The 20,379-nt window shown below is 47.1% G+C and overlaps 1 protein-coding gene across 2 annotated transcripts in view; it reads left to right on the forward strand.

Annotated features, from left to right (window-relative positions):
• Positions 1 to 1,461: 1,461 nt before the first annotated feature.
• The window catches only part of LOC110491163 (alpha-enolase), a 32,797-nt gene continuing 13,879 nt past the window's right edge, over positions 1,462 to 20,379 (forward strand). Inside the window, exons 1-4 of one of the 2 annotated variants that reach the window (XM_036947763.2) lie at positions 1,462 to 1,521; positions 5,227 to 5,321; positions 19,374 to 19,469; positions 19,607 to 19,665. In XM_036947763.2, coding sequence (XP_036803658.1) covers positions 5,237 to 5,321; positions 19,374 to 19,469; positions 19,607 to 19,665 — 240 coding nt within the window. In that variant the 5' untranslated portion in view covers positions 1,462 to 1,521; positions 5,227 to 5,236. Of the gene's footprint in view, positions 1,522 to 5,226; positions 5,322 to 19,373; positions 19,470 to 19,606; positions 19,666 to 20,096; positions 20,156 to 20,379 lie in introns of both variants that reach the window. The other variant, XM_036947762.2, reaches the window with a different exon arrangement.

Raw genomic sequence — 20,379 nt, forward strand, 5'->3', positions numbered from 1 at the left:
TGATCACAGCTGCATGGCAGTAGGCTGGTCATGATCACAGCTGCATGGCAGTAGGCTGGTCATGATCACAGCTGCATGGCAGTAGGCTGGTCATGATCACAGCTGCATGACAGTAGGCTGGTCATGATCACAGCTGCATGGCAGTAGGCTGGTCATGATCACAGCTGCATGACAGTAGGCTGGTCATGATCACAGCTGCATGGCAGTAGGCTGGTCATGATCACAGCTGCATGACAGTAGGCTGGTCATGATCACAGCTGCATGGCAGTAGGCTGGTCATGATCACAGCTGCATGGCAGTAGGCTGGTCATGATCACAGCTGCATGGCAGTAGGCTGGTCATGATCACAGCTGCATGACAGTAGGCTGGTCATGATCACAGCTGCAAGACAGTAGGCTGGTCATGATCACAGCTGCATGACAGTAGGCTGGTCATGATCACAGCTCAGCTCCAGTGAGGAAGAGAACCATAGAAGGGAAAACACACTATGCTGCTATTGGCCTCCAGGAATCAGAGAGAAATGGGACAGAGATGGGTTTTATTTAGTGAGTGCGCATGATGATTCAGCCATGAAATCCTCTTCAAAATAGAATAGCATAATCATACGTGAACGTCATAAACATCGTCAGGCCTCATAATTGAATTTGTACATCATGCATTCACACGATACACTCAGATTATACTTTGCATGTGAAATGTTGTCCTATACTGAAACTATAATTTAAAAAAAATTACTAGGCCTAATTTGGATTAGGAAGATTTTCCACAGTAGACTATCACATCCTTATGACAAGTTAATGGGAGTGGAGTCCACTCCTTTATTAGAATTAATAGCTTTATATGGTAGACCTGTAATGAAGGCGGTACTAGATGTATAGACTGTTACGTAATAAATAAATCACTGTGTTAACATACTTCTGGGAGGAAAACGTTAACATTAGTACAGTCTATCAAGCAGCATAAACTCTCTACCCCACACAGTGAGTGAAATGATGTGCCTCGCCCTCATTTGGACCCGGGCCTGGGACACTGAAACACAGGCTGCAAACTGACGTTGAGACAACAACAAAAAAGCTGCGTCTATCTAACGAACCATCCTGTGTCGTTGTAGAGAGCCGCATCTGATATGATTTCTGCACGTATTCAAAATCTGCATCGTCACATCGCCCTTTTCCTTGCCCACTCGTGTTGGATCAATTCAACAACTTGTAGCCTATACATTTCTTCTGCACTTGTGTTTTTATAGGCATGTTATCCTTTACGTTTGAGGGGTGATGCTGGAGTATAGAAACCTCCGCAACCGTTCTCTAATCTAATTGTCAGTCTTGGTATCGCTTGTGAACGTGCAGTCCGATTCGCACCCTCCGGCCACGTGGTTCCCATCCCAGCCAATCAAACGGCGAGGAAGAATGTCTTCCTGATTCGGTCCATTTATCAGCATCGCGGACTGTAACGACCGCCTTCTCTGTCGACCCGAACGAGAGACAACACTACCCTTGCACACAGTTAGGCCAGATAAAGGTAAGATGAAGGCCTTCTATTTCCTATATTTTGCGGAATTCGTTTATTTTTTTGTAATGACTATAATTGTCTCAAATCGTATAAAATATCCGCTACTTTTGCATTATTTGTCTGATGCCATTGTAGACCCTACATTATTTCCCCGTTATCGTATCATCAGAAATGCAAAGTGGTCTCATAAAGTGTTATACATTTTGTCTTTTGCCTTTTCTTTTTCAAGCTATTAATGACTTTCCTAGTTAAATAAAGATAAAATAAATTAATGACATGATGGTGCCTGGCCACGGTTTGCAGCTTGGTAGCTTGTCTATTTTTAACCCCGTCAGCTGGCGAGATGTCACTCCATTTAGAAACGGCAGTGAGGGGGAAAAGGGAAAAAGGCGTCAAGTTGCAACCACACAGCTAGATAACAGTGTTTTATCACTACTGAACTACTCTGCCGCACCTTCCTGTGCCAATTTTCACAGGCAAAGGCATTTCACTGTTCATTCATTGCTTGTCATGCAGGTAGCCTAGTGCTTTTAGTGCTTTTGGCCAAGTAACCGAAAGGTCGGCAGGTTCGAATCCCCGAGCCGGCAAGGTGGACATAACTGCTGTTCTGCCCTTGAGAATGGCAGTTATACCTCAACAAGTGCTCCCCTGACGCCTATGACGTGGACATGGATTAAGGCAGCCTCCCTGCACCTCTCTGATTCAGAGGGGTTGGGTTGGATGCAGAAGACACATTTTCAGATGAATGCAATCAGTTGTGCAACTGACTAGGTAAACCCCCCCCCCTTTCCCCGTTCACTTCTATACAGTGTGGCCAACTACCAGTTTCTGACTGACATGGTGGACAGAATATTAAATGTAGCAATCTGTTGCAGATACAATGTAGCAATCTGTAGCAGATACAATGTAGCAATCTGTAGCAGATACAATGTAGCAATCTGTAGCAGATACAATGTAGAAATCTGTTGCAGATACAATGTAGCAATCTGTTGCAGATACAATGTAGCAATCTGTAGCAGATACAATGTAGCAATCTGTAGCAGATACAATGTAGCAATCTGTAGCAGATACAATGTAGCAATCTGTAGCAGATACAATGTAGCAATCTGTAGCAGATACAATGTAGCAATCTGTAGCAGATACAATGTAGCAATCTGTAGCAGATACAATGTAGCAATCTGTTGCAGATACAATGTAGCAATCTGTTGCAGATACAATGTAGCAATCTGTTGCAGATACAATGTAGAAATCTGTTGCAGATACAATGTAGAAATCTGTTGCAGATACAATGTAGCAATCTGTTGCAGATACAATGTAGCAATCTGTTGCAGATACAATGTAGCAATCTGTTGCAGATACAATGTAGCAATCTGTTGCAGATACAATGTAGCCAACTGTTGCAGATACAATGTAGCCAAATGTGGTTACTTTGTTGTTCCCTTTCAGAGATGCTAAGAAATCAATGTTTCCATTGCACACGCAAAGATAAATGTTTAACAAATAGAAATTAAACTATTTATTTAAAGTGAATCATTAAACTAGGGAGAAAACACAGCAAAAAAAATATACTTATTGTCATACCCAGAGATAAATAAATAAAAACAGGCGAAGGAACGAAGCTGAATTAAATACTTGAATGTCAAGTCTTTTATTATTTATTTCAGTGTGAGGAAGCCATTTTATAGTAGCCATTTTATAGTAGCCATTTTATAGTAGCCATTTTATAGTAGCCATTTTATAGTAGCCATTTTATAGTAGCCATTTTATAGTAGCCATTTTATAGTAGCCATTTTATAGTAGCCATTTTATAGAAGCCATTTTATAGAAGCCATTTTATAGAAGCCATTTTATAGAAGCCATTTTATAGTAGCCTATCAGCAGGTTCAACTCTGTCTTTCTCTGTCTCTGCACACTGAGACAACAGGGAAAAAACCCATTGCCGTTATACATGTTAACTACATGTTATAAGTAATGTGTTATAGCTGTGTTATCCTAGCTACCACACAAATTATGTTCTGTTTCTTTCAAATGTCAGGTGACGTTAGGTGTTTTTGTTGCCCAACTGTAGGCTAAACATGAGTCCTGACCAGTGTTGTGAGTGCTATAGAGAAGACAATCCTGTCTGTGTCTGTTTATGTGGGTTGACATTGGCCCTTCTTCTCCTCTCTGTGCTTTGTCATCCAATGGAAAGTTTCCACATCGTGGCCATTTAATACCTGATCATTTTCCGTTGTTCCAGTAAGGGGTCGGTTGATGGAGAGTGTGTCTGTCTGGTTTTAGTGGCTTAAAGACTGGAACATGGGGCTTCATTCATCAGGGAAAGTCCGATAAAACCGATGAAATGAAAATCCATAGTCTGTGTGCAGAACAGTCTAGTACAGACAAGGGTAGGGCAGGCCCAGACCTGTTATGTATTGGGGAACACAGTCCATTTCACCTGGGGCATCTGCAAAAATACTGAATATAGAGCCTCGATGTGGTTTAAAATCTCTATTCTCCAAACATGTTTGAAATGTGTGGTGCTAACTGGGATGTTTCATAGTAGGGTAATGTTTGGGACATTACAGACTTCACAGTAAAAGTATGTTTTTTTTTAAAAATGGTTTTGAACCAAAAGTACACGCTGTGCTGTATTTCCCCTGTAAAGTGGTACACGTACCTGCCAAAGCCTAGGCAATGTCATGTGTAGTCAGCTAGTCATTTGCTTTGTCATATTGGGGATAAAATGCTTGGATGCGGCATGCAGCAATTGATTTAGGCCTACGACACACATGATTCAGCAGAAAACATCGGTGAAAACATCGGTGAAGTAACACTGTCAGGCGAAGTCTGCATCTTATCCCAGGGGTCATTTGACCAAGTCATGCTGCAGAGATCGATGCTTTCAGCCCCGTGGAGCCCCACCCATACATATTTTACAAGGACGCACCCATGCTTTGGCAAAACACAGACTGCAGCAACTGTGTACAGGTTGTGCTGACGTCGCATGACATTGTCTACAGTATTATCTGCACAGGTCTGTCAACTCATTTCCCCATGGCAGTGGGTACATAGGTACAGTCCGTGGACTTTCATGTTGACTTTATGACTTTGTGTTTTATACCTTAAACTCTTCTGTTTTATACTGTTGAATTCTGTCATTGAGCATTTCAAATATTGCCACATTTCTGTCCTGACTCACTGTCCTGACTCACTGTCCTGACTCACTGTCCTGACTCACTGTCCTGACTCACTGTCCTGACTCACTGTCATGACTCACTGTCGTGACTTCAGACCTAGATCCTCACTGAGGGCTGGTCTTCAACATTTACCTCTAACCCATCCTCCTTTCTCTCCTGTCTCCCATCCTCCTCTCTCCCATCCTCCTCTCTCTCCCATCCTCCTTCTCTCTCATCCTCCTCTCTCTCCTCTCTCCCATCCTCCTCTCTCTCATCCTCCTCTCTCTCTCTCCCATCCTCCTCTCTCCCATCCTCTTTTCTCTCCCTCTCTCATCCTCCTCTCTCCCATCCTCTTTCTCTCTCCTCCTCTTTCTCTCCCATCCTCTTTTCTCTCCTCTCTCTCTCCTCTCTCCCATCCTCCTCTCTCCCATCCTCCTCTCTCTCTCCTCTCTCTCATCCTCCTCTCTCTCATCCTCCTCTTTCTCTCTCCTCCTCCTCCTCTCTCTCTCTCACATCCTCTTCCTTACTTGTCTCTCCTCTCTTCTCTCCTGTGTAGTTCCAGAACCATGTCCATCCTGAAGATTCACGCTCGTGAGATTTTCGACTCCCGTGGAAACCCCACCGTGGAGGTCGACCTGTACACCAAGAAAGGTAAGAAGAGGTTATACTAGAGCAGGACTATCTGTACACTTTGTTCTCTGTAGGGTCAGGGTTCAACTTTGTTCTCTGTAGGGTCGGGGTTCAACTTTGTTCTCTGTAGGGTCGGGGTTCAACTTTGTTCTCTGTAGGGTCGGGGTTCAACTATGTTCTCTGTAGGGTCGGGGTTCAACTTTGTTCTCTGTAGTGTCGGGGTTCAACTTTGTTCTCTGTAGGGTCGGGGTTCAACTTTGTTCTCTGTAGGGTTAGGGTTCAACTTTGTTCTCTGTAGGGTCGGGGTTCAACTTTGTTCTCTGTAGGGTTAGGGTTCAACTTTGGGGGCCAGTTTTCATAGTTTAAGCAACATTGCATGCATGCACATTACCTAGGATATATTTAGCAACTGTCTGCGGTTATCAGATTTAAAATAAAGCATTGCTAATTATGGAACGCCGTTTGGGTCTTTTTGATGTAAAAATAAATTAATTAATACACGTCAAATAACACCATTTGTCCCGTTAAATAAGCTCGTTGACCAATCAGGACCTGCATATGACTGCATCATCATTTAACACGTTCATTACTTTTTTTTAACGTAGCTATTGAACTAAATTCTCCAGACCTCCAAGGAAGGTGTGACAACGACGTGATTTTGGAGGTATGGCAACACGAGGCTAGCTCCAGGCTAGTCCCTCTCCTACTGACAGAGTGAGTTAGCTCCAGGCTAGTACCTCTCTGACTGACAGAGTGAGTTAGCTCCAGGCCAGTCCCTCTCCTACTGACAGAGTGAGTTAGCTCCAGGCTAGTCCCTCTCCGACTGACAGAGTGAGTTAGCTCCAGGCTAGTCCCTCTCTGACTGACAGAGTGAGTTAGCTCCAGGCTAGTCCCTCTCTGACTGACAGAGTGAGTTAGCTCCAGGCTAGTCCCTCTCTGACTGACAGAGTGAGTTAGCTCCAGGCTAGTCCCTCTCTGACTGACAGAGTGAATTAGCTCCAGGCTAGTCCCTCTCTGACTGACAGAGTGAGTTAGCTCCAGGCTAGTCCCTCTCTGACTGACAGAGTGAGTTAGCTCCAGGCTAGTCCCTCTCTGACTGACAGAGTGAGTTAGCTCCAGGCTAGTCCCTCTCTGACTGACAGAGTGAGTTAGCTCCAGGCTAGTCCCTCTCTGACTGACAGAGTGAGTTAGCTCCAGGCTAGTCCCTCTCTGACTGACAGTGAGTTAGCTCCAGGCTAGTCCCTCTCTGACTGACAGAGTGAGTTAGCTCCAGGCTAGTACCTCTCTGACTGACAGAGTGAGTTAGCTCCAGGCCAGTCCCTCTCCTACTGACAGAGTGAGTTAGCTCCAGGCTAGTCCCTCTCTGACTGACAGAGTGAATTAGCTCCAGGCTAGTCCCTCTCTGACTGACAGAGTGAGTTAGCTCCAGGCTAGTCCCTCTCTGACTGACAGAGTGAGTTAGCTCCAGGCTAGTCCCTCTCTGACTGACAGAGTGAGTTAGCTCCAGGCTAGTCCCTCTCTGACTGACAGTGAGTTAGCTCCAGGCTAGTCCCTCTCCTACTGACAGAGTGAGTTAGCTCCAGGCTAGTCCCTCTCCGACTGACAGAGTGAGTTAGCTCCAGGCTAGTCCCTCTCTGACTGACAGAGTGAGTTAGCTGCAGGCTAGTCCCTCTCTGACTGACAGAGTGAGTTAGCTCCAGGCTAGTACCTCTCTGACTGACAGAGTGAGTTAGCTCCAGGCCAGTCCCTCTCCTACTGACAGAGTGAGTTAGCTCCAGGCTAGTCCCTCTCTGACTGACAGAGTGAATTAGCTCCAGGCTAGTCCCTCTCTGACTGACAGAGTGAGTTAGCTCCAGGCTAGTCCCTCTCTGACTGACAGAGTGAGTTAGCTCCAGGCTAGTCCCTCTCTGACTGACAGAGTGAGTTAGCTCCAGGCTAGTCCCTCTCTGACTGACAGAGTGAGTTAGCTCCAGGCTAGTCCCTCTCTGACTGACAGTGAGTTAGCTCCAGGCTAGTCCCTCTCTGACTGACAGTGAGTTAGCTCCAGGCTAGTCCCTCTCCTACTGACAGAGTGAGTTAGCTCCAGGCTAGTCCCTCTCCGACTGACAGAGTGAGTTAGCTCCAGGCTAGTCCCTCTCTGACTGACAGAGTGAGTTAGCTCCCAGGCTAGTCCCTCTCCGACTGACAGAGTGAGTTAGCTCCCAGGCTAGTCCCTCTCCGACTGACAGAGTGAGTTAGCTCCCAGGCTAGTCCCTCTCCGACTGACAGAGTGAGTTAGCTCCAGGGTAGTCCCTCTCCGACTGACAGAGTGAGTTAGCTCCCAGGCTAGTCCCTCTCTGACTGACAGAGTGAGTTAGCTCCCAGGCTAGTCCCTCTCTGACTGACAGAGTGAGTTAGCTCCCAGGCTAGTCCCTTCCCCTCAGTCGGTTGCAGATACAATGTAGCCAACTGTGGTTACTTTGTTGTTCCCTTTCAGACATGTCGATGAAATCAATGCTACTATGTTTCCATTTGCACATCGACAATGGAATAGACATAGTGCACATTTACTAAATATAAATAGTTGAATATCCTATCTGTTAGAGTTATTAAACTAGGTTGAAAACACAGCAAAATATAAATGAAAAACAGGCGAAAGCAAAAAGCTGAATTTAATACTTGAATAAGTATTTTATTATTTATTATTATTATTATTATTTATTCAATTGCACAAGACATTTCATTGCAGCTATTTAATCGTAGCCTGTCAGCAGGTTCTATCCCTCCATCTCCAATCTGACACCTCTGGTTCCCAAATGGCACCCTATTCCCTATTATAGCGCACTACTTTTGCCTGCTACTTTCAGTGCACCCCTATGAGCCCTGGTCAGAAGTAGTGCGCTATATATTGAATAGGGTACTATTTGAGATGGAGCCGTGGATACTTACAGTACAGAGTTCACAGGTCGGACTCTGTAATACCTAGAGGCCTTAATACTTATTATAAACTGGGTGGTTCCAGCCCTGAATGCTGATTGGCTGACAGCTGTGGTATATCAGACCGTATTTCAAGGGGATTGCAAAACGTATATTTTTACTGCTCTAATTACGTTTGTAACCAGTTTATAATAGCAATAAGGCACCTCAGGGGTTTGTGGTAAGAACAGCCCTTAACCGTGGTCTATTGGCCATATACCACACCCCCTCGTGGTAAGAACAGCCCTTAACTCCCTCGTGTTAAGAACAGCCCTTAACCCCCTCGTGGTAAGAACAGCCCATAACCCCCTCGTGGTGAGAACAGCCCATAACCCCCTCGTGGTGAGAACAGCCCATAACCCCCTCGTGGTGAGAACAGCCCATAACCCCCTCGTGGTGAGAACAGCCCATAACCCCCTCGTGGTGAGAACAGCCCATAACCCCCTCGTGGTAAGAACAGCCCATAACCCCCTCGTGGTAAGAACAGCCCATAACCCCCTCGTGGTAAGAACAGCCCATAACCCCCTCGTGGTAAGAACAGCCCATAACCCCCTCGTGGTAAGAACAGCCCATAACCCCCTCGTGGTAAGAACAACCCTTAACCCCCTCGTGGTAAGAACAACCCTTAACCCCCTCGTGGTAAGAACTTAACCCCCTCGTGGTAAGAACAACCCTTAACCCCCTCGTGCTTTATTGCTTAATTCTACTCCATCTTCTTAACCAGGAATTGGTCCTTTTTTTTTACTCTTTCTTTCCTGGGGGAATCACTGGAATCTTCCAATACTCTTCTTTGTGTGAATTTTGAAGTCATATTTAAAGTGTTGTTGATCATACAAGCACAGAACATGGCAGACCTGTCATTTGTAATGGGATTACAATTCATTGGAAATCAATACCTTAACTTTCAAGATGTACTTTAAATTATTTTAATTTTTTTATCTCAACCAACCTAACAATATTCAACCAACTAACTATGGGATATCCTGAATGGGATATCCTGAATGGGATATCCTGAATGGGATACCCTGAATGGGATATCCTGAATGGGATATCCTGAATGGGATACCCTGAATGGGATATCCTGAATGGGATACCCTGAATGGGATATCCTGAATGGGATATCCTGAATGGGATATCCTGAATGGGATACCCTGAATGGGATACCCTGAATGGGATATCCTGAATGGGATACCCTGAATGGGATATCCTGAATGGGATATCCTGAATGGGATATCCTGAATGGGATATCCTGAATGAGATATCCTGAAATGGGATATCCTGAAATGGGATATCCTGAAATGGGATATCCTGAAATGGGATATCCTGAAATGGGATATCCTGAAATGGGATATCCTGAAATGGGATATCCTGAATGGGATTGTTACGGTGCGTGAATGAGGACCCAAAAGCGAATTAACGTAAACAGAGCTTCTTTAATAACAAAACAAAACGTAGGCTCAGATGGACCGGCAGGTTCCGACAGGACAGGACAAGGTTGCAGCAAACATGACGATAGTCTGGTTCAGGCATGAACAACACAAACAAGAATCCGACAAGGACAGGAACAAAAACAGAGAGAGATATAGAGGACTAATCAGAGGGAAAAAGGGAACAGGTGGGAAAAGGGGTGACGAGGTAGTTAGGAGGAGACAAGGAACAGCTGGGGGAAAGCGGGGGAGAAAAGGTAACCTAATACGACCAGCAGAGGGAGACAGGGTGAAAGGAAAGGACAGAAAGACACAACATGACAATACATGACAGTACCCCCCCACTCACCGAGCGCCTCCTGGCGCACTCGAGGAGGAAACCTGGCGGCAACGGAGGAAATCCTCGATCAGCGCACGGTCCAGCACGTCCCGAGAGGGAACCCAACTCCTCTCCTCAGGACCGTACCCCTCCCAATCTACGAGGTACTGGTGACCACGGCCCCGAGGACGCATGTCCAAAATCCTGCGGACCCTGTAGATGGGTGCGCCCTCGACAAGGATGGGGGGGGGGGGGGGGGGAAGACGAGCGGGGGCGCGAAGAACGGGCTTGATACAGGAGACATGGAAGACCGGGTGGACGCGACGAAGGTATCGCGGAAGAAGAAGTCGAACTGCGACAGGATTAATGACCCGAGAAATACGGAACGGACCAATGAACCGCGGGGTCAACTTGCGAGAAGCCGTCTTAAGGGGAAGGTTCTGAGTGGAGAGCCAAACTCTCTGACCGCGACAATATCTAGGACTCTTAGTTCTACGCTTATTAGCAGCCCTCACAGTCTGCGTCCTATAACGGCAAAGTGCAGACCTGACCCTCTTCCAGGTGCGCTCGCAACGTTGGACAAAAGCCTGAGCGGAGGGGACGCTGGACTCGGCGAACTGAGATGAGAACAGCGGAGGCTGGTACCCGAGGCTACTCTGAAAAGGAGATAGCCCGGTCGCAGACGAAGGAAGCGAGTTGTGGGCGTATTCTGCCCAGGGGAGCTGTTCTGACCAAGACGCAGGGTTGCGAAAAGAAAGACTGCGTAAGATGCGACCAATAGTCTGATTGGCCCGTTCTGCTTGACCGTTAGACTGGGGGTGAAAGCCGGAAGAGAGACTGACGGAAGCCCCAATCAAACGGCAAAACTCCCTCCAAAATTGAGACGTGAATTGCGGACCTCTGTCCGAAACGACGTCTGACGGAAGGCCATGAATTCTGAAAACATTCTCGATGATGATTTGTGCCGTCTCTTTAGCAGAAGGAAGCTTAGCAAGGGGAATGAAATGAGCCGCCTTAGAGAACCTATCGACAACCGTAAGAATAACAGTCTTCCCCGCTGACGAAGGCAGTCCGGTGACAAAATCTAAGGCGATGTGAGACCACGGTCGAGAGGGAATGGGAAGCGGCCTGAGACGGCCGGCAGGAGGAGAGTTACCGGACTTAGTCTGCGCGCAGACCGAACAAGCAGCCACAAAACGACGCGTGTCATGCTCCCGGGTGGGCCACCAAAAACGCTGGCGAATGGAAGCAAGCGTACCCCGAACGCCAGGGTGGCCGGCTAACTTGGCAGAGTGAGCCCACTGAAGAACGGCCAGACGAGTAGGAACGGGGACGAAAAGAAGGTTCCTAGGACAAGCGCGCGGCGACGGAGTGTGAGTGAGCGCTTGCTTTACCTGCCTCTCAATTCCCCAGACAGTCAACCCGACAACACGCCCCTCAGGGAGAATCCCCTCGGGGTCAGTGGAGGCTACTGAAGAACTGAAGAGACGAGATAAAGCATCAGGCTTGGTGTTCTTAGAGCCCGGACGATAAGAAATCACGAACTCGAAACGAGCGAAAAACAGCGCCCAACGCGCCTGACGCGCATTAAGTCGTTTGGCAGAACGGATGTACTCAAGGTTCCTATGGTCAGTCCAAACGACAAAAGGAACGGTCGCCCCCTCCAACCACTGTCGCCATTCGCCTAGGGCTAACCGGATGGCGAGCAGTTCGCGGTTTCCCACATCATAGTTACGTTCCGACGGCGACAGGCGATGAGAAAAATACGCGCATGGGTGGACCTTGTCGTCAGAGAGGGAGCGCTGAGAAAGAATGGCTCCCACGCCCACCTCTGACGCGTCAACCTCGACAACGAACTGTCTAGAGACGTCAGGTGTAACAAGGATAGGAGCGGATGTAAAACGATTCTTGAGGAGATCAAAAGCTCCCTGGGCGGAAACGGACCACTTAAAGCACGTCTTGACAGAAGTAAGGGCTGTGAGAGGAGCTGCCACCTGACCGAAATTACGGATGAAACGACGATAGAAGTTCGCGAAGCCGAGAAAGCGCTGCAGCTCGATGCGTGACTTAGGGGCGGGCCAATCAATGACAGCTTGGACCTTAGCGGGATCCATCTTAATGCCTTCAGCGGAAATAACAGAACCGAGAAATGTGACGGAGGAGGCATGAAAAGTGCACTTCTCAGCCTTCACAAAAAGACAATTCTCTAAAAGGCGCTGGAGGACACGTCGAACGTGCTGAACATGAATCTGGAGTGACGGTGAAAAAATCAGGATATCGTCAAGGTAAACGAAAACAAAGATGTTCAGCATGTCTCTCAGGACATCATTGACTAATGCCTGAAAGACAGCTGGAGCGTTAGCGAGGCCGAAAGGAAGAACCCGGTATTCAAAGTGCCCTAACGGAGTGTTAAACGCCGTCTTCCACTCGTCCCCCTCCCTGATGCGCACGAGATGGTAAGCGTTACGAAGGTCCAACTTAGTGAAAAACCTGGCTCCCTGCAGGATCTCGAAGGCTGAAGACATAAGAGGAAGCGGATAACGATTCTTCACTGTTATGTCATTCAGCCCTCGATAATCTATGCAGGGGCGCAGAGACCCGTCCTTCTTCTTGACAAAAAAAAACCCCGCTCCGGCGGGAGAGGAGGAGGGGACTATGGTACCGGCGTCAAGAGCTACAGACAAATAATCCTCGAGAGCCTTACGTTCGGGAGCCGACAGAGAGTATAGTCTACCCCGGGGGGGAGTGGTTCCCGGAAGGAGATCAATACTACAATCATACGACCGGTGTGGAGGAAGAGAGGTGGCCCTGGACCGACTGAACATCGTGCGCAGATCGTGATATTCCTCCGGCACCCCTGTCAAATCACCAGGCTCCTCCTGTGAAGAAGAGACAGAGGAAACAGGAGGGATAGCAGACATTAAACATTTCACATGACAAGAGACGTTCCAGGAGAGGATAGAATTACTAGACCAATTAATGGAAGGATTATGACAAACTAGCCAGGGATGGCCCAAAACAACAGGTGTAAAAGGTGAACGAAAAATTAAAAAAGAAATGGTTTCGCTATGATTACCAGAAACAGTGAGGGTTAAAGGTAGCGTCTCACGCTGAATCCTGGGGAGAGGACTACCATCCAGGGCGAACAAGGCCGTGGACTCCCTTAACTGTCTGAGAGGAATGTCATGTTCCCGAGCCCAGGTCTCGTCCATAAAACAGCCCTCCGCCCCAGAGTCTATTAAGGCACTGCAGGAAGCTGACGAACCGGTCCAGCGTAGATGGACCGACAAGGTAGTGCAGGATCTTGAAGGAGAGACAGGAGTAGTAGCGCTCACCAGTAGCCCTCCGCTTACTGATGAGCTCTGGCTTTTACTGGACATGAAGTGACAAAATGACCAGCAGAACTGCAATAGAGACAGAGGCGGTTGGTGATTCTCCGTTCCCTCTCCTTAGTCGAGCTGCGGATACCTCCCAGCTGCATAGGCTCAGCACCCGAGCCGGCAGAGGAAGATGGTAGTGATGCGGAGAGGGGGGCAACGGAGAACGCGAGCTCCTTTCCACGAGCTCGGTGACGAAGATCAACCCGTCGCTCAATGCGAATAGCGAGTTCAATCAAGGAATCCACGCTGGAAGGAACCTCCCGGGAGAGAATCTCATCCTTTACCTCTGCGCGGAGACCCTCCAGAAAACGAGCGAGCAAAGCCGGCTCGTTCCAGCCACTGGAGGCAGCAAGAGTGCGAAACTCAATAGAGTAGTCTGTTATGGATCGATTACCCTGACATAGGGAAGACAGGGCCCTGGAAGCCTCCTCCCCAAAAACAGATCGATCAAAAACCCGTATCATCTCCTCCTTAAAGTCCTGATACTGGTTAGTACACTCAGCCCTTGCCTCCCAGATTGCCGTGCCCCACTCACGAGCCCGTCCAGTAAGGAGAGATATGACGTAGGCGACACGAGCAGTGCTCCTGGAGTAAGTGTTGGGCTGGAGAGAAAACACAATATCACACTGGGTGAGGAACGAGCGGCATTCAGTGGGCTCCCCAGAGTAACACGGCGGGTTATTGATTCTGGGCTCCGGAGATTCGAAAGCCCTGGAAGTGGCCGGTGGATCGAGGCGGGGATGGTGAACCTGTTCTGTGAGGTTGGAGACTTGGGTGGCCAGGGTCTCAACGGCATGTCGAGCAGCAGAAAATTCCTGCTTGTGTCTGCCTAGCATCGCTCCCTGGATCTCGACGGCTGAGTGGAGAGGATCCGAAGTCGCTGGGTCCATTCTTGGTCGGATTCTTCTGTTACGGTGCGTGAATGAGGACCCAAAAGCGAATTAACGTAAACAGAGCTTCTTTAATAACAAAACAAAACGTAGGCTCAGATGGACCGGCAGGTTCCGACAGGACAAGGTTGCAGCAAACATGACGATAGTCTGGTTCAGGCATGAACAACACAAACAAGAATCCGACAAGGACAGGAACAAAAACAGAGAGAGATATAGAGGACTAATCAGAGGGAAAAAGGGAACAGGTGGGAAAAGGGGTGACGAGGTAGTTAGGAGGAGACAAGGAACAGCTGGGGGAAAGCGGGGGAGAAAAGGTAACCTAATACGACCAGCAGAGGGAGACAGGGTGAAAGGAAAGGACAGAAAGACACAACATGACAATACATGACAGGGATACCCTGAATGGGATACCCTGAATGGGATATCCTGAATGGGATATCCTGAATGGGATATCCTGAATGGGATACCCTGAATGGGATACCCTGAATGGGATATCCTGAAATGGGATATCCTGAAATGGGATATCCTGAAATGGGATATCCTGAATGGGATATCCTGAATGGGATATCCTGAATGGGATATCCTGAAATGGGATATCCTGAAATGGGATATCCTGAATGGGATACCCTGAATGGGATATCCTGAATGGGATCGGGGTTTTCCGCCGCCCTTGTTCAAGAGTGGAGTCCCCCTTTTTGTCGTTCTGCTCCGTGGGCTGAAAACAAAGCAGTTATTTCAACTTAATGAATGAATGTCCAGAATGTTAATGAAGCTATCTGAATTAGGCCACCGAGGAAGAGGAAAGGGGTGGGGGGGGGGGGGGGGGGGCGGGGGGGTTGAGAGAAGACATGTTGGATTTAACATGGGCTTGAAATCCCCCCCCCCCCAAAAGGGAAAGCGTTTTCCATTTGTCTTGCTCTGAGTGAGTTAAGAACAAATTCTTATTTTCAATGACGGCCTAGGAACAGTGGGTTAACTGGTCTAGGAACAGTGGGTTAACTGGTCTAGGAACAGTGGGTTAACTGGCCTAGGAACAGTGGGTTAACTGGTCTAGGAACAGTGGGTTAACTGGCCTAGGAACAGTGGGTTAACTGGTCTAGGAACAGTGGGTTAACTGGCCTAGGAACAGTGGGTTAACTGGCCTAGGAACAGTGGGTTAACTGGCCTAGGAACAGTGGGTTAACTGGTCTAGGAACAGTGGGTTAACTGGTCTAGGAACAGTGGGTTAACTGGTCTAGGAACAGTGGGTTAACTGGCCTAGGAACAGTGGGTTAACTGGCCTAGGAACAGTGGGTTAACTGGCCTAGGAACAGTGGGTTAACTGGTCTAGGAACAGTGGGTTAACTGGTCTAGGAACAGTGGGTTAACTGGTCTAGGAACAGTGGGTTAACTGGTCTAGGAACAGTAGGTTAACTGGTGTAGGAACCGTGGGTTAACTGGTGTAGGAACCGTGGGTTAACTGGTGTAGGAACAGTGGGTTAACTGGTCTAGGAACAGTGGGTTAACTGGTCTAGGAACAGTGGGTTAACTGGTCTAGGAACAGTGGGTTAACTGGTCTAGGAACAGTGGGTTAACTGGTCTAGGAACAGTGGGTTAACTGGTCTAGGAACAGTGGGTTAACTGGTCTAGGAACAGTGGGTTAACTGGTCTAGGAACAGTAGGTTAACTGGTGTAGGAACCGTGGGTTAACTGGTGTAGGAACCGTGGGTTAACTGGTGTAGGAACAGTGGGTTAACTGGTCTAGGAACAGTGGGTTAACTGGTCTAGGAACAGTGGGTTAACTGGTCTAGGAACAGTGGGTTAACTGGTCTAGGAACAGTGGGTTAACTGGTCTAGGAACAGTGGGTTAACTGGTCTAGGAACAGTGGGTTAACTGGCCTAGGAACAGTGGGTTAACTGGCCTAGGAACAGTGGGTTAACTGGCCTAGGAACAGTGGGTTAACTGGTCTAGGAACAGTGGGTTAACTGGTCTAGGAACAGTGGGTTAACTGGTCTAGGAACAGTGGGTTAACTGGTCTAGGAACAGTGGGTTAACTGGTCTAGGAACAGTGGGTTAACTGGCCTAGGAACAGTGGGTTAACTGGTCTAGGAACTGATTTGGCATTGGATGCGTCCCGAATGATGCCGTATTACCTTTATACTGCTCCAGAGCCCAACGGGATCCCCATAGGGCTCTGTTCAAAAGAATGTTATTATAAAGAGAATAGAGGGCAATTCGGGATACACTTTGTGTTGTCTGCTGCTGTATAAATAGGATTGGATTGTTGGAGCATGCAGAGACGAGCCCCCCCCCCCCCCCCCCCCCCCCCCCCCCCCCACAGATTTAATGTGTCTCTGCTATATAACACAAAAGGGGTTTGAATTACAGTCGTTACTAGACGGGCTGCATCGTCGTTGTGTTTTCTATTTTCAGATCCTGTACTAATCCTCTGGGATGAGAGTGACTGTACTCACTGGAAATACTCTTTCAGTTTTTTTAGCCACAGAGGTCAGAAGGGACGGGATGGCTGCCATCGAAACGCGTTTGTTTGTTCTGGTCTCTGCTGCTAAAAGAAACACATTCAAAACGGAAAACGGAAAATAAATATTTATTTCAGTGAGTGGCGGTTTTTCCCCTTTCTTCAAGTATATTATTTTGTGGAACCCGGCACCCAAAGACTTTTTGTTTCAACAAACATTTGAGCTGAGCTAATTTCTCTTTCTCTGAGAGTGACTGTCACGTCCTCCGATGGGGGTTTACAACCACAAAAATAACTTCCGAGTGGTGCAGCGGTCTAAGGAGACCCTGGATTTCATCCAGACTGTATCTCAGCAGTCTGGTTCGATTCCAGGCTGTAGCACAACCGGCCGTGATTGGGAGTCCCATAGGGCGGCGGGACAATTGGCCCAGCGTCGTCTGGGTTCGGCTGGTGGAGGCCGTCATTGTAAATAAGAATTTGTTCTTAACTGACCTGCCTAGTTAAATAAAGGTTAAAAAATAAAATGAAACTGAATCTAGGCATATGTTAAAAAATATAACCTTTCTGAATTCAGACATACTTTATGTGTCCAAAATACAATATGTTGCATGCTTTGATTGTAGTTGATTTGAAAACAAGTGAAATCACTAAGACTAAATTAATCTGAATAGGTTTACTGGGCTTGACTGCTAAACTATATCAAGCATAGCTGATTTCTAGCTGATGCAGATGCTTTGATAAGCCTGAACTCATGGCCTAAATCTCTCTGTGTGTCTCTGTGGTTAAGCTTTAAATCCCTCCTGATCTCAGGACCCCTGTCATTGGTTTGATCAGCATTTTTTATATATATTTTTTGCCCAATGAGCAGTTAGAATCAAATGTACACATCCTGTATCTTTCTTGAATCCCAAATGTCTGACCTTGGTGTGTGCCTGAGCCAGCAGTCGCATCCTGGATGTTGCACTGTGTGTGTGTGTGTGTGTGTGTGTGTTACATCAAATCAAATCAAATTTATTTATATAGCCCTTCGTACATCAGCTGATATCTCAAAGTGCTGTACAGGAATCCAGCCTAAAACCCCAAAACAGCAAGAAATGCAGGTGTAGAAGCACCTGCATCACATTGATCTGCTTAGCATGTGCAACCCCCTCCTCTCCTCGTCTGGGAACAAAATGTGATTAAAATAGGACCGAAGGGATACTTGCTGCTCATTGGATAATTTTGATTTCCTGTTGCTTTTACTATGAATAACAAACAACCTTCATACTACTACAGTAGAAGTACAAATATTTTCCATACTGTCTTATGATTTATCTTATCTTAAGTATGATTTTCAGGAAGGATATTTATGGATAGAGTTTTTTTCTGGATCTGAAATGTTGCTGGACATGGCAGTGGGCGTGGCCATTGGCTCGGTCACCAACCAAACATTTTTAGAAGCCCTCTTGTTGGCCAGCGAGACAAAATGTTGCTGGACATGGCAGTGGGCGTGGCCATTGGCTCGGTCGCCAACCAAACATTTTTAGAAGCCCTCTTGTTGGCCAGCGAGACAAAATGTTGCTGGACATGGCAGTGGGCGTGGCCATTTGCTCGGTCGCCAACCAAACATTTTTAGAAGCCCTCTTCTTGGCCAGCGAGACAAAATGTTGCTGGACATGGCAGTGGGCGTGGCCATTGACTCGGTCACCAACCAAACATTTTTAGAAGCCCTCTTCTTGGCCAGCGAGACAAAATGTTGCTGGACATGGCAGTGGGCGTGGCCATTGGCTCGGTCACCAACCAAACATTTTTAGAAGCCCTCTTCTTGGCCAGCGAGACAAAATGTTGCTGGACATGGCAGTGGGCGTGGCCATTGGCTCGGTCACCAACCAAACATTTTAGAAGCCCTCTTCTTGGCCAGCGAGACAAAATGTTGCTGGACATGGCAGTGGGCGTGGCCATTGACTCGGTCACCAACCAAGCATTTTAGAAGCCCTCTTCTTGGCCAGCGAGACAAAATGTTGCTGGACATGGCAGTGGGCGTGGCCATTGGCTCGGTCACCAACCAAACATTTTAGAAGCCCTCTTGTTGGCCAGCGAGACAAAATGTTGCTGTTTTAAAGCTAACTGCCGGGAATTCCACACATTTTGCCATTTGGCTGCTTCGTAAACAACAGGTAGACTAACAATAAAATGCGTACTTGCGGGTCCTTTTTCAAAAGTGTAGAGTTGAAGATAAAAAATATATAAAAATGTAATTATAATAATAATTATATAATATTTGCAGTTTTAAAGCTAAACATTTTGCCATGGCTTATGCTGTGTTCATATGCTGTCTGAGTGACTCAAACATTCTAACAAAAATCAATGGGGACCCCATGCTATGACAGAAATCAGTGGGGACCCCATGCTATGACAGAAATCAGTGGGGACCCCCTGCTAAGACAGAAATCCTCCTGAATGCATCATTTAAAAGTCATAATCGTGGATCTAATATTGATGTATTAAGGTCGGTTCAGGGTTGCAGTGACAAACATTTCGAGGATGGATATTTCTAATATTGATTTCTTTAATTAGGAAGCAACAGTCAGCCTCTTGCAGTGAGTCAGGAAATTAATTTAAAACACAGTAGAGTCATTCAAAATCCTCTGTGTTCTCCAGGTCTGTTCAGGGCCGCCGTCCCCAGCGGGGCCTCTACTGGTATCTATGAAGCTCTGGAGCTCCGTGACAATGACAAGACGCGCTACCTGGGCAAAGGTACGCTTTTTGATTTTCCCAATGTCCAAAGTCACCCTGCTTTAAAAAACTAAAATGTTCCGTTACATTTTTTTCTTTCCTTTTCCATCTTCATCCTTCCTTTCTGATACTTCATCAATCTTTCCTCCTCCTGTCAGGGGTGAAAAGGGCTGTTAAATATATCAATGAGTACTTGGCCCCAGCTCTGTGTAACCAGGTAAATGAACAGTGTGGAGGAGGATCAGGAGTAAGACACTGAAATGAACTGGAGTTGATGACTTTTGAGTGGGTTTGCTTTGATTTGGACAACTAACTGACCTCTGTCGCAGGCATTCACAGACGATCACAGATCTGTTATTACCCGTTATTACCCAGACAGCAGTAGGGTGACTATAACGGACATCCCTATTCAAGTCAGCGTTCCAAGATGGGTGGATTTAACCGGCGGGCGTTTTGTCATTCTATTTCTGCGACTACCCCCCATGATCCCAATAGTTTGAAGTTTGTTTAACCAGCCTAGTTGCTGCCACCCAAAGCAGCTAGTCTTAGCGAGAGCTCTGTGATCGTCTGGGAATGCATGCTGCTGCTGCTGCTGCTGAATGGTCTACTTCTCCCTGGGTCGTGACGCTCTGCTTGTCCCCTCTGCAGGTGTCTCAAAAGCCGTTGATCATATCAATAAAACTATTGCACCTGCGCTTGTACGGCAGGTAGGAACATTCACTGTTTGACTAACATTGACAACATTGTGCTGGTGTCGAGTCAGAGTTGCAAAGAGTTTACAGTGCGAGATGGAATAGTCACGGCAGTATGTTTGTCATGTAGTAGATTGGTAAACACGGTCCTGACTGAAGACAATTGAGTCAAAGTGGTAAGTTATCTCTATGTAGTATGTATTAATAGTATCTTTGCATTTTTTTGTCTGTTACATTTA

This window comes from Oncorhynchus mykiss, chromosome 16 (genome assembly GCF_057628025.1).
Source record: "Oncorhynchus mykiss isolate SJ-2025 chromosome 16, ASM5762802v1, whole genome shotgun sequence".
Taxonomy (NCBI): Eukaryota; Metazoa; Chordata; class Actinopteri; order Salmoniformes; family Salmonidae; genus Oncorhynchus; species Oncorhynchus mykiss.